Raw genomic sequence first — 14,741 nt, forward strand, 5'->3', positions numbered from 1 at the left:
AATGCCCATTTTATTCATGGATTTTATATTTTCAGGGAAAACTGACATTTATTTTTGCAACATTAATTTTCTTATTAATTTAAAAAAAATAAAATATATAATTCAATCTATACAGGTATAAAAATTACTTTCAAAGATATTCAGGGCGTTTTTTTATTGGAACCCCTTTTATACAGGGTGTGGCGTGTATAATCTATAAAAATTAAACTACAGCTTCCTAATGATATTTGTAATAGAAAAGTCTTATACGAAAAAGTTTTATCTTCGCATTTTTTTTTTTTTTTGTAAATTAAAGTTCATCTATTCAACGAAAATGAAGCAACCTTATTATTTAAGTCGATATAATCTAATACGAGTAATACTAAAAGAAGATTAGGTTACTTTGTCAAAAAATGTGTGCAGTCAACTGATTTTGTATTTGTATTGAATTCATTATTCACTTAATTATTAAATATTAAGCATTGTCCATCGACTCGCCAGTGTTAAGAAGTGAAAGATTCCAGACAAAAGTTTTTATTTTGATTGTGATCTCTTGCAGTAACAACAATGCATTTAAAATATAATTATTATTAATTCTTATAATAAGAAAATATAAGTTTTTTTGTAAATATCTATCTTCTTAGTTTGTACTTTTGTAATGAAAAATTCCCCAAAAATTGAGAAATACTTTTCTATCTTTCAACGACGATTGGTTTACGCGGTTGGTCTACAGCACGCGGACAGGACCGTTCCAGAGAAAATATTTTGATCCATAATTGAACTTTAATTTATGAAAAAAAAAAAAAACGCAAAAATAGAACAATTTCGTATAGGACTTTTCTATTACAAATATCGTTAGGAAGCTGTAGTTTAATTTTTATAGATTATACACGCCACACTCTGTATATACACAGTTTGCGAAGAAATATTATACTGAAATAATATACAGGGTACGCGAATTCTATCTCTTTTGATCTTAATTGTCATGTGGTTTAAATCTCTTCATTCACTCATACTGCACATACTACATACAACATACGACTTCACTCACGAAAAAAAACTATTGCAGAGTCGCTTTGTGTAAGTAGAGTTTCCGAATTTAATACTTGGCTTCCTATTGATTTTCTAGGAACGTTCACAGCCGAAAATCTCATTTGAGATACGGATACAAGGAGAAATATCAGAGTACTTACAATCTCGAGACATCCCTACAGCTAGGCATTTTTTAAATCGGCAATACTGACATCGATTCCTGTTCAGCCGTATCACGAGGCACTTGCCGTCTCGCAGGCATCGGTATTCTATCTGCTTCTGTATACTCCTCCTGAAAAAGCCCTGAAAAAGACGAAACGCGTTAGCGCTGATGGACTGCCCGGGAAACTGATGAGGCGCCGTCGGGATGGACTATTAATCAAGCTGTAACACCAGTCACATAACTTTAATAACTTCGCGTTTTTAATGGGTTAGCTGATTGAAAAGCTGCGCGAAATTTAAAGGGGCTCTCATAATTCACACAGAACAGGAGGGGAATCGAGTTACGTTTAAAATACAACGCATTATACGGCACAATTTTTGTTCAAACAATTTTTTACACCTTTCTCCATTATTGAAATATAGAATATTTGTCAAATTTTGTAAGTCACATTTATGCACGCCATTTTTTATTTAAATGTTACTTTTTATATGTGTCAAATTCAAAATTTAAGAAATATTTTTATTAATAGCGTGCGTATAATGTGCAGACTGGATCGGCAGGTGGATTCGAAACTTTGGTGAATTTTGATACAACTTTTCATTAACAGTTTGAATAATATTCTTCAAAAGTCACAATCATGGCCAAATCTGTTGATTGTTAACCTTAAGTAAAACTGTAAATGAATAAAACTTTATTAAGTACCTGTTTCAAACTTACGGACTATTCACTTATGATGAGAAACATATGTATCGTTTTGTGGATGGAATATTGCAACACAATTGCAGGGAATCAATGGCATATACAGGGGACGATATTTAAAACTGTCCCTTATTCTGTGTACTGTTTTGTTGGAAACGAATTAATTCGATAGTATATTCTATTGTAATAGAAAAGTTTGCCTAAAATCTCCTTCAAAATAAATCAAATTAATAGTCCAGGAAATTTAGAGTAGGACGACGCGACTTTTTGTTTCGGCAAGCTGAATTTATCACTATAGATGCTAAATATTATGTATACAATAACATATTAGTTTCCGGTTAATTGTATAATTTTTACGTAAATTCTCTGGTAATAATAACGCAGTTTATAAATGTTTAATTCAAAAGTCATAAATAAACTTCTTCTGTTTATAACTTTGATCTAATCAATATTTTTTTACGCTCGAGGGCTAGTTTTGTAGGTCTTTGAAGATGAAAAAAAAGTACTTCACTGTTTTCTCGTGGAAATGAACGGAAAAAAGTTATAAGCGAAAAACCTGAATTTACGTAAAATTATACAATTAACCACCCTGTAAACAATCTTCCCCCATTTTTATGACTGTGGAAATTAATATGTTATTGTACATAATATTTAGCATCTATAGTGATAAATTCAGCTTGCCGAAACAAAAAATCGCGAAATGGTCATTTTCCGGCTTATTTTCCTGAACTATAAGCCGTGATTATCCTAATAAAGTCTCAAACTTTAAATCTAGGCATGTTACTGTTTAACATACATGATTTTTGCAATTATTAACTTTTTAGGAAAACTAAATTATCCTCATTTGCTTTCTATTTTCATCAAGTTAGAGCATTCAAAGATAAGAGTCGCAAAAAAGAAATCTGAAGTAACGTTCATCGCTATAAACGTGGCTTGAAAGATTGAACGAGAAGGAACAAATCGTTAGAGAAAATTCATTCCAGGACAATCGAATTAACTGACGGCGGCTTTTTAAAGAGCAACATCTCCAGATTTAAAACTTTCCACGAACCTTCTAAATTGACTGGTAAACGAGACTGACTTCAGATTCTACTGAAAATAGCTAGAATTGAATTATAACAGCAACATCTAGAAATAGCTAGTGTATTATTAAATCATATACATTAATAGTGTATGTAGTTATTTATAAACAGAATATAAAATATTTTCATCTCTTCCGGGGAAAATATCTTAAAATAAAATCAATAAACTGGAATCCCTCACGGTGTAAATGAAACGTTTTACGTGCTCGCAAAGTCACGAAATTCTAAATTATAAACTCTGGGTTGTCGCTGGCAAGAAGAAACCGACCTAGGAAACAAGAAAACAAGTCTAGTACATTGTAAGAACGTTATGGCTAAATTAAACTGCAGTTTGTGTCGAGATGCCACTTTGCCAACCGTTACTTCGTAGAAGCGACTATAATGCAATTTTTTTCAAACTCGTTTGGAATCGCCCCAAGCCTAGGGCGCGATTGTAAACGTTCAGTATTTAAATCTTGTTTCGTTGCTGTAGCAGCATAAATTCGAAGGGCAAATAGTATCCATAAATAAACTTAAATATATAAAATTAAAAGAATGTTGAAAAGGAAACTTTATGAAATCTTTACAAACAGCTGTCGTGGCAAACAAAAAGGTTCAGTTTTTTATTTTAAAAATATCTCGCAAACCTGAACATATGTATATAATATAAATATATACAGAGTGATTCACAAATGGTGACCACAAATGAAACCTCGTACTTTTTGGTGAATTTTAAGGGTGGAGTATTTTTCTAAATAAAATAGTACACCACTGCTTTACAGTAACAACCAATATATTTTCGGATTCGTCTTTCAATTTTCTACAACTTACTACTCTCTTATGTTTTTCGAAAAAAGCCTGATTTGGGAGTAAAACTTAAAAAACGAACTGGGAACACACTTCAATATTCGAATATAATAATGCTTTTTAAAATTACATAGTAGGCTGCGATAACAACTTTGACATGCTGAGCAGTTAGAAGAAAGAATAAATAATGCTTTTCATCAGATTCAAGCAACAATAAATTTCGAACAAATTACGTTTCCGTTACTAAAAAAATGTCGGGCCTGTGTTCGTGGAAATGGAGGTATTTTTGAGCATTTACTCAATTAAATCATTAACATGATGACTAAAGTTATTAATTTCTTTATTCGAATAAATAACCGAATGATTAGTGTTTGTTCATGTCATTTAAGTAAAAGTGTTTCCAGTTATTTTTTTAAGTTTTACTCGAAAATACTTATTTAATTGTTAATTATTTAAAAAAATAAAAGTATTTTTTGAAGTTTAACACCCCGTATATTTTTAACGAAGATAAAAACTTTATAGGAAAGCCTCCCCTTAAAATTCACCAAAGAGTACGAGATATCATTTTTGGTCACCATTTGTGAATCACCCTGTATAATAAAAATATAACTGTGCATGTAAGGATAAGACGTGTTCTGGTTTAAAATGCAACGTTTGATGTAGTATGATAATGAAGGTTTTGAACGGGAATTATGTATTCGAATTTAATTAACGACATACAGAGACTGTCCTAGTCAATTAACGCGATAAGATCTCTGAGATTGTTCTACAAAATTTAACAACATCTATTATATCAATGTCATTGTATTTACATGCATATTATACATTCGAAATGTCGAGTAGTAGTTGCCTCTTTCATAATAGTTGTTATTAGAGAGTGCCTTAGACACGCTTGTATTAAATTTTTACAAGAAACTTAAATTAAAAATTTTAAATGCCCCAAAATTACCGGCTAATATTCTACCAGTCTTTTGATAAAAAATAAGAGAATAGGTATTTGTTTAACTAGGCAATGAAGTACAAGATTTAATGCAGCGGCTGGTAATTAATAGACGAGGCGCAGCCGAGTCTCTTAAAGCAGACGAGGCATTAAATCTACTTTACTGCCAAGTTAAACACATAATTCTATCGCTGATCAATTTTAATTTTATCATAATAGCAAACAAAGCTATTTAGTTTATATTATTAAGTTTGTATGATAGTTCTTTCATGAATAATATCAGGTCGTTTGTGGTTGCTATCAGACGAGCGTTATTAAGTAAATAACTTAGGTGCACAGTAATCGCCATATTGTTCCTATTTAAATCCATAAAAATAACTATTTATTGTTTGAGATAGAAGAATTCACATTAATTCCGCCAGAACTGATTGAAGTTGAAGCAAATAGAGTGTAATTTATTACCAGAAAAATCGAAGAAGGTATGTCAGCAACCATATAAAAAAATTATTGATTACCGGGCTGATAATAAAATTGTCTTTTTCAGAAAATGTACTATTGGTATATTTTTCTGAATTAAGCAAATCTTCTTCATTATGGTCAATATATGCGATGCTTAGAGTTACTTTGAATGTCTTCAACATCGATATTGGAAAGTATCTAAAATTAAAAGCATTCTTGAAACGGCAATCGGATGGATATCGTGCTAAAATATCACGCGTTTTAGAAAATAAACAAATTAAAAAATTTCTAATGGAGGACCCTGATTATACGTATTTATAGGTACAAAGGTAATTATAAAAAAAATTTTTTGTAAACGAAGAATACTGACTTATTATTTTAGGTGGCAATAGCATTTGCCATATCTGGGGCATGTCGATGTGACGAATTACTTCAAATAAAAATTGAAGATATTGAAGATATGCGAAATAAATTGCTGATATGCGAATATTTAGATATAGATAGATAGAGGAATAGATAGTAACAGATTTTATTTAAATATTCAAATTGTAAAGCATATAACCAATTAATAGCAATTCATACATTTGGGTAATAGCCGTAACAAATTGCTGCATCTCTTAAATTGAAGGAAGCTCACGAATATACCAGACATTGTTTCCGTATAACTTCAGGCTACACTATTAATAAATTCAGATGATATCACAACTTTAAAAATGCATGGGGGATGAAAATCTTCAACGGTAGCTGAAGGCTACATTGAGGAGTCAACTCGTAAGTCAGTTGTTAGCAAACACATTTTCCCTACTGCAAAGTGCTGGAAGCGATTGTCTAATAATTTAACCACTTTGGAGGATTCAGTAGTTCATAAATCATCTCCTACTAGTGAAAACATTTCAAGTTACATAGACGAAGTAAATGTTTCAAAACAAACAGTACAAGGCATATCCTTTACAGGCTTTTCTTATTTCACTATAAATGTTTACAATAAATAAAATTACTTTCGTTAAAGAACAAATTTCAATTTTTAATTTAGCGGCAGTAAAAATGATTCTAATGCTTAGGCAGTAAATGTGACACATTAGTGCCTGACAGCTGTCACTAAAACTACACCTTTAAATGTCGATCGGCGAAAAACATTTTTGTTGAACATTGACACACAAATCGATAAATATATTTAAAGTTTTAACCAGACGGTTCCAAATTCAATAAATAAAAACAACTATATAATCTTTTTCGTCTGTCTTTAGTGTACGTATAATCCATTGCCTTTTCAACCTTACCTTGCATCCCTCACACGACGTTACCCCGTAATGGTACCCTGAGGCCTTATCCCCGCAAACTTTACAGGGCACGAAGGATTTGGTTGTTGAGGAACTGTTGGAGTCGGCGGCCACGTAGTGTTCTGAAACAGAAGAATGCCGTGTGAATTGAAGGGGTTTTATCAGTTTTCGTTGTTTGTCTTTGCAGTGTTTTGGAGAGCAGGCGCGGTCTTGAAAGAAACCCTTCCGTTTTTCCAATTAATTCGTGCCTTCGAGGGCGAAAGACAAAGTGAAATGATTGGATTGGATTCGCTTTTCAGATATTAGCAATCTTTTACTCTCTGTCTAATCTGCTTAATGCTTTCGTTACGTGCCTTAGCCCGCCCATAATCGATATTAAGAAAATCGAAAGAAGATTGGTTTGAATACATGTGATTTAGTGTGAAAAAGTTAATTGTAGTACGTTAACATTTTCTTGTAATTGCTTTTCACAATATTAGAGACAAGTACACAGGGTAATTAATTTTTTATTGATCACACATTAAAGAAAAGAGGCTAACATAATCCGCGCGAATTAGACCAAACACATGCCTGTTTCAAAAATCGGGCCTACCTCGAATTTTATGGGCTTAAAATTAAGTAAATAATACACAGAATAAAAGCCTAAATTTGTGTATTTGTAGAGATCGAGCGTCATATTGTTTATAACGAAAGAAAAAAAAAGTAATTGCTCTTTTTTCAGTTTTTGTGCCCCGCATATTGCATATTCAAGATTGCCATGATTTTATTGATATTTTTTTGTTTCCAATAATTATATTGACGTTTATGATAATTAAAATAACAATAAACAGTAGTTGTGAATTCATTTTCGGTAAATTAAAGTGGGAATATGCATTATACCAAAGAACGTAGTAATATTGTCGAAGTACGGGAATATTTCAATAACAACAATAACGCTAGCGAGTTAAGTATCCTTTGTATAATTTCTAAAAAATCCTAGGTTCTCTATAAGAGACGCCGCTAGAGATTTAGGTATTGCTAAATCATGCATCCAAAGAATTCTTAAAAAGGATAATTTAAAACCCTTTAAAGTAATGCCCGTCCAAAAATTAACATTAAAAGGTGGAAGTGTAGGTTTTTATATAGACTAGAATTAAAAAAAAATGTATAGTGAACTTATTGTTACGTTCCACTACATCTTTTAAAGACGAGCACCTCTATCAGATATGTCATGTTTACCTTTAAAATATATTAAGGCCCGGTATTTTGAGTCTCGGTTAAGGATTGATTAACAAATCATATGATTAGACTGTGATTATACTATATAAAATAAATCACACACACACACAGAGACTCAAAGTACCGGGCCTAAATAAGATATTTTCTCTTATAATTAGTAAATTATTTATAAAAGGTGATTGAAAGTGTCATTAATTTTAACCACGTATTCAGAAAACAGATAAGACACACAATACTACAATAACTAATACGTACTACAAACTAAATAGTTAATTGAACATAATATGATGAATATGTACTAAAAACTCATACTCCATTATAAAACATAGTGTTTTAATTGACAAATAAATAATACTTGTTAGTATTTAAAATGTAAAAAAAATATCTTATTCATTCATGTGTCGAGGTAAAAAAAAATTGTTTTTGTCGTTCACTATTAAAAACACAATAAACGCTAGGTTAGTGACCGAATACGGTAGGCCAAGATTTACTCAGCGTTCAGGAGCGGCGCGAAAATACTGACTTGAAAATATTTTTCCCAGCGTATCTTCTCTTAAAATGAATGAAATTTTGACTGTATCACCCTGTATATTAACGGCTATGGGCTAGCACACCTCGAACACTCTAACCTCAAGGAAATCCTCACACCCCGAATCTTATTTGACCGGCTCATATGTGCATTTATCAACGCCAGCGGAGTGTGTCGATTTTTTTGCCATCCTCTAAGCTAAGGCATACTTTACATTCCTGAGAATGACGACGGTACGGTTAGTTTTCCGTACGATCGGCGGCGAGGAATCGGGATCGCCAATAAGAAAGGTATGAACGTGTAACGGGTTCATAACTAATTGTGACAGAGCGACTGCTACCACACCCCGGCTCGCGGTAGCAGGATTAAAAACCGCTGTAGGATGAAGTATTGAGCAGGAAAGGTGATGGCTCGGCAAATCCGATAAACTACCGGATAAACGGGTTTGGGAGCGTAGTGATTTTCCAGTATCACTGCGGGTAATAGTTAACGGGAAGAAATAAATTTCAGTGGATTATACACTGGGAAAAATTTTAAAGTGATGAGCGGAGGATGTTTCATCGGGAAATAACTGTGCAAGGAACATTCGACTTGACACCGCATTCGTTTATTCAAATCACTCTCATCTATCTTTTTTGTAGACATTGTCCAGTGGTATACAGTGTGGACCATTTTGGTGATGCATGTATTGGTATCTCGGAAACTATAAGAGATAGGAAAATGGTTAACTGAGAAAAGTTTTAAACAGTTCTGTTGTAACTTAATGGCGCTTGCAGCCGCTCCTAGCTTTTCAGGTTTTTGAGTTATTTTGAAAAAAAGGAAATGTGACGTTTTCGAAAATCGTTTGTAACTTTTTTATTTAGAGGAATTTTTTACATCTGAAAACATTTTTTCACAGCGAGTTTTTTCGAAGAATTTCACTGTATATTTAGATCTTCATTGCGACGTTTTACGGTTACGAGAAACCATCATCAATTTATTTTTTTCTTATGGACGTTATACTGAGTTTTAATCAGAGCAAATAGAGCATTTTTTGACTTTTCAATGATATAATTAGTAACAACTAATTTCAAAAACAACCTCAAAAATCATTGTTTTGATATTTTTAATAAATCTGGCAACACCGCATACTTTTTCGAAACTATTATAGTCTCAAATTTTTACTTGTATAATTTAATGAAATTTTAATATTTTATGTAGGCCATAAAGGCTCATAAAGCCATACTACGGTAGATGTTTTACACTGTCAAGGAAGTCAGGAACGGACTTGCCTCCACACTCGTTGGGCCAAAATTTTGACAGGTGTCATTTTATAGAACTGAACACTGAATTTTTAAATACTTTGGTCATTCCTCTTTAAAAAAAGTACTCACATTTGTTTCGATAAAATTAGCCGTTTTCGAAAAAATTGAGTTTTTGTAGAACACATCATTGAAATAATAAATCAGAATTCTGCAATAAAACACTAGTCGTTTTTGTTGATTGATTGACTATTCAAGACTAAATAATAGAGATTGTTCCTATAGCGAATATGCTGATATGCATCTAATTTATGGACAAGCACTCGGCAATTGTGATGAGGCAAGAAGAATTTATTCAGATACATTTCCAAATCGACGTTTATCGCACCGAAGAACTTTTGAAAGCATTGATCGTTGTTTACGAGAAAGAGGTAAAAAGTCAAATCAATCCCTCTAATTCTGAGAAAGCTGTCGATCCAAGATCATGCGACAAACTGGGTCGTTCATGAGACCTCCCCCCTCCCCCCAGAAGGTACATGCCATGTCTATTATGTATAGTCTTTCCAATTTCAGTTGAAGAATCAAAAAGTTGCCGGTATGTACCAGGTTCTGTCGCTGACGCAGCAACTCGGCATTGAAATATTTGAAAAATTTGTTCCTATATTTATTTAGCCATGCCCATATACATATCTGGTCGAACTAAGCGTGAAGGTGGTAGAAATGTATACGCCCAGTTGAAGAATGCGAGCGGGGGCAAACGAAATCCTAACACAGCTGCATTGGGCGACTGGGCAATAAATCTCAGCTGTCGACAAGTGGCTGATAAATTGCCTAGCAGTGCAGTGCAGTAATGCAGAATTTGGTGTGATTCAGGTAATTTTAATTTATTGTAGGCTAAAGCACCTTCTATTAATCATTCATATTACAATAATTGCGAAAGGGAGAAATAAGAGGGATATTTTGTTTACTTACATTATTACAGCATGTCATTTTGGAGACCTTTTTATATAAAATGTAGTCATAATCATCCAGCTATTCATATTTTAAGGAAAAATAACTAACTCTTCTCTAATATTATAAGTAATAATAATTATTGTTACGGCTGAGTTGATATTATTATCCACAACCGTAATTTTCACAGTATGGCGGTCATTTAGAACTGAGCTATGTGTATTTATCTCTAAATAGTATTATTAATAGTATACATATAGTGTTTTCTCTACGTAAAAGTTAACAACAGAATTATATACATACTAAGTAGTGGCTTGATGATAAAAAAAGGAAGAAACAGAATCTATTTGAACAAAATTCTTCATACGTACAGGAAAAACACTAGCTTTAGCTTATTAGTTATTTTATGTCCGCCTATTTCTGCTAATGCGGCCAAATACCGACGCCATGACACGAAGCAACAACACCCCTCATCTGGAAATTTTACGAACCCCCATTTTGGTCATGGGGTAAGGGTCTTTTACTTGGGATGGTATGTATATAAATTTGTACAGCTTCTGTGAATACACCGACATTCAAGCCATTAGAATGTGGACGAGCATCTCGAGCCTTCCCTGGATTGTCACCATCCAAGTACTAACTGCGATCAGCTTTGCTTGACTTTTTATATCAGTGACATGGATGCCAAGACGCTAGGCCGCCAGCTCGTCAGTCACATGTCAGACAAAAATGTGAATTTAAAAAAAAAATTATGGTATCTCTTGACGGTGGTTAAAATTTTGGCACTTATTTCTGGGACACGCTGTATATGACAAACGCCAACTTGTTACTATCCGCCACGTCCATCTCTGCACATATATGTTCAAAATTTCGTATTAAAAAACGCTACACGACTTCTATCGACTGATCGGTGTACCGCTACGTTTATATAATTAAATTAAAAAAAATTGCAAGCTACGCCTGGGAATATTTTGGCTCGCCGCAACAAAACAAATAAGAAAATTATTATGCCGGGCGTACGGCCGGCACTCTTTTTAGCACATCGAACGGTACTTAATTTATGACCGTCAAGGTGTTTGTCAATGGGTGGGTACTTGTATGGAAAATTATAGGTAGGTACATAAGAAAGTGGTTTCGTACTTTCAGTACGGACCGCCAACAACCGAATTGGTGCTGACTGGTAAGTAATCGTTGGTTCCTCTCATTTAACACTACCATCTCTAAATTTAGTGTTATTTGGCATTACACCAATAATGGGCTCATTCAGCAATTTTTTTATTTGCTTAGCGGAAAGATATTGCAATTTTAAGGTTCTCTGCAAAAAATTGGAATTTTATAACTCCTACAAGTCATCCAAAAAAATCATAAACTGTCGCGCTAAGTGACGTCACCGCATGGGAAACCGATGCCGCATGCTTGCTTGTGCTGTTAGTCAGTCTCGTTTTGTTAGCAATATGGAAGACTCTGAATAGAAAAAAATTACAAATATTGTATTGTTCCCCTGTGTGAGGGCACTAGTGTGAAGACGCCTAAGAAAATAATAATGTCCCCGTAATTCTGTTGTGCAAATCTAAAATCAATAGTCTATTAGTCTCTACTTTGATTTGTTTTTTTTATATATATTTTATTTGAAAAATGACTTATTTTGAAAGCAACAAAACTACCCTGTGTAATTTAGGTATGTAATAAATACGTTTGTATCTTCTAAAAACACTATACACTTGTGTTTTCCATTGCTGATTTTCTTGTGAATATTATACAAATACCTATAGGTACTAAGCATTTATGTAAAAATACCTACATAATAAATATTATATTATTACTATATTTATAAGATATTAAGTAGATTTTATGTAGTTTCCATGGGTATAAAAATAGTAATAAGAATTTTGTATTTGATTAGGTAAATCTTTGTTACCTGTGACAGAAACGGTTTCGTCCAACTAAACGCAAAATCCTTATTCTTATTTACTATCCCTATTGTACAAAAACATCAAAACTTTCGCTACAAACGAACTTTAAAGGAGCTTTATACGTTACTGAAACGTAACATTTGCGTTTTCACTCCTCTCATCTCGGCACTGATAAAGTCGTGGTTTTTATTAAAAAAATCCATGACCATTAACAAACCTACTGACAAATTAGAAGAATCTGCCTTTACGAAATTTGTTTACATTTTTTAAATTTAATATGCACAAACGCTAAAACATTCTGTAGATGCGGAAACTCATCTGGAAGTAGCGCCAAGCCGGACCATCCCATGCGGTGACGTCATTGCATTGCCACGGCTGAGACAGATATTCGCATTTTAAAAATCATATACTTTCAAAACCGCTCAACGGATTGAGTTGAAATTTTGAAGATCGCCTAATCATGAGCAGTACTTTGTGTATACAAAATAGAACGTTTTCGAAAATTGACTGAATGACCCCATTGTAGAAAATGGGAAAAAGACCAATCCAATCGTTCGAGTATTTCAAATAATGCGACTATGTATGAATTTAGTTTCATCACCTCATTGTATAAAACCAATTACGGCATGGGAGTTTCCGACAAAACAATATTAAAAAAGACAAGCTGTCAGTTGTTACATGTTCTATGGTCACTGAAAAATAATTTTTAGTCGAATTTTACACCCAGATCAATCATTTTAATAACTGTGTCTTGTCTTGTTTCTTGTCAGATTATAATTGATAAATGTGATATTCTTCCTGGAATAAGGCAATTGTTATATTTAAAAACACTCGAAAGGTAGTTTATTCAAATCAAAGCAGGCACTGACAGCACCTAAATCGTTTTGTAACGTTACACACTGATAGTCACCATCCACAGCACAAAACAATTTCATGTCGTCGGTATTCAGTTCACATTAATGTTGTCAATAACATTTTCAATGACTAAATTGAAAAGCAAAGGACCCAAGACGGTACCTTGAGGAACACCAGACTTTTCAAGAGAATATAGTGGTCAAGTCATTATAGTGCTTAATTAATTAAGCTAATGTGATATTTTAAGGACTCGCTATACCTATAGGTACCATGATTGTTATGTCTACATTCATCAACATCGCAAATTAATCTGAACTGAAGTATAATTCCATTTTTCACATAAAAAATTGTATCCTTGAGAAGTCAAAAGAATAAAAGAACAAGCCGCGGAGTCTTAATCACCCTTCTTAGTTTCTTAATAACCTCAAGCGATAATTAAGAAAAAACTCACACCGAATTAGTCTGTCTCAACAAATAACATCCAACGTCGCGTCCGTGTCTGTGCCAATTAAGAGATATAATCATAAAAAGCAAAATAATACTCCGAGATAATGGATGCCTTCTTTGTGAGATTGTGCAATGTACAAATTAGATCTTGGTCTTAAATGGATTCTACTTTTACAGTTTTTTTTTTGTTAATTTTCTTATGAAACAATAGATTTTATAGTTTTTCGTTATATACTGAGAACTTATACGTATTTACGTTTTTTAACCTGAGATATTTGTGGTTAGACAAAACTAAATTTAGCGCTAAAACACTCTGCATTTATAGTAAAGCAATGCTACATAGCAGCTATCATTTCTTCTTCCTCATCTAACTGATCCATTTCAAACAGAAAATTTTTCATTTCTTTAATTATATTAAAGTAATCGCAATTAGTAAACTATCGAACAATAATACTTCACTTTCAAAGTTTTTAAGCGAGACAAATTGCGCGCAGATGTTTCAGAGCATATCTGTGTCAAAAGAATTTGCAACAAAAGTAGAGCCAAAACCAGACTAATTCTGCGATGCGTGAAAGGAGTCGCTAGTTTTTGTAATTTACCGCTTTCTGTTTCAAGTTCATCTGATGAGAACGTAATATTGCCTACCTATTATTACCGTCTTTCAGTTAGAATGATTCACAAGCGGAGAGAAAGTTTTTTCAAACCTCCCAGCAATACGACCGTTACACGCCGCTGATTTTTCGTAATTCCAATCTGTCTCGATAAATTTGAAAATTGTTTTGTTCCCGTTTTTAATTTGAGATTGGTCTTTAAATTGGTCATATCATAAAAGCATCTGTGATAACAAAAACAGGGTAGAAAAAGAGTGTAGCAAACTTCGAAACTGGTAATACTCCTCAAAACAAGAAAAAAGTGCTTATGAATGCATTGTAAACGAACTACAACCTTTTAAGGGGTAAGTAAAAAAGTAAATTTTTATTTCGTCAAAAGAAGCTCCAAAATCACTAACACAGAGCACTACATACTCGAAGATATTGAATTTAAGCCGGTTCAAGATCACCTAGGAAAGTCAGAAATCCCTCTGCTTCACGAGCTCCCCAAAATAAAAATATGTACAACTGAAATTCGACGGACCCATCAAGAGGTGCGATCGAACGTCTACCCTGG

At 33.2% G+C, this 14,741-nt stretch overlaps 1 protein-coding gene across 1 annotated transcript in view; it reads right to left on the reverse strand.

Annotated features, from left to right (window-relative positions):
- The window catches only part of LOC108909857 (ecdysone-induced protein 78C), a 49,136-nt gene that overhangs the window by 8,771 nt on the left and 25,624 nt on the right, over positions 1-14,741 (reverse strand). The window contains exons 3-4 of the mRNA XM_018714290.1: positions 6,421-6,542; positions 1,173-1,314 (exon numbers count right to left, since the gene is read on the reverse strand). Coding sequence (XP_018569806.1) covers positions 1,173-1,314; positions 6,421-6,542 — 264 coding nt within the window. The remainder of the gene's footprint in view (positions 1-1,172; positions 1,315-6,420; positions 6,543-14,741) is intronic.

The sequence above is a fragment of the Anoplophora glabripennis genome, unplaced genomic scaffold (genome assembly GCF_000390285.2).
Source record: "Anoplophora glabripennis isolate ALB-LARVAE unplaced genomic scaffold, Agla_2.0 scaffold28, whole genome shotgun sequence".
Classification (NCBI taxonomy): Eukaryota; Metazoa; Arthropoda; class Insecta; order Coleoptera; family Cerambycidae; genus Anoplophora; species Anoplophora glabripennis.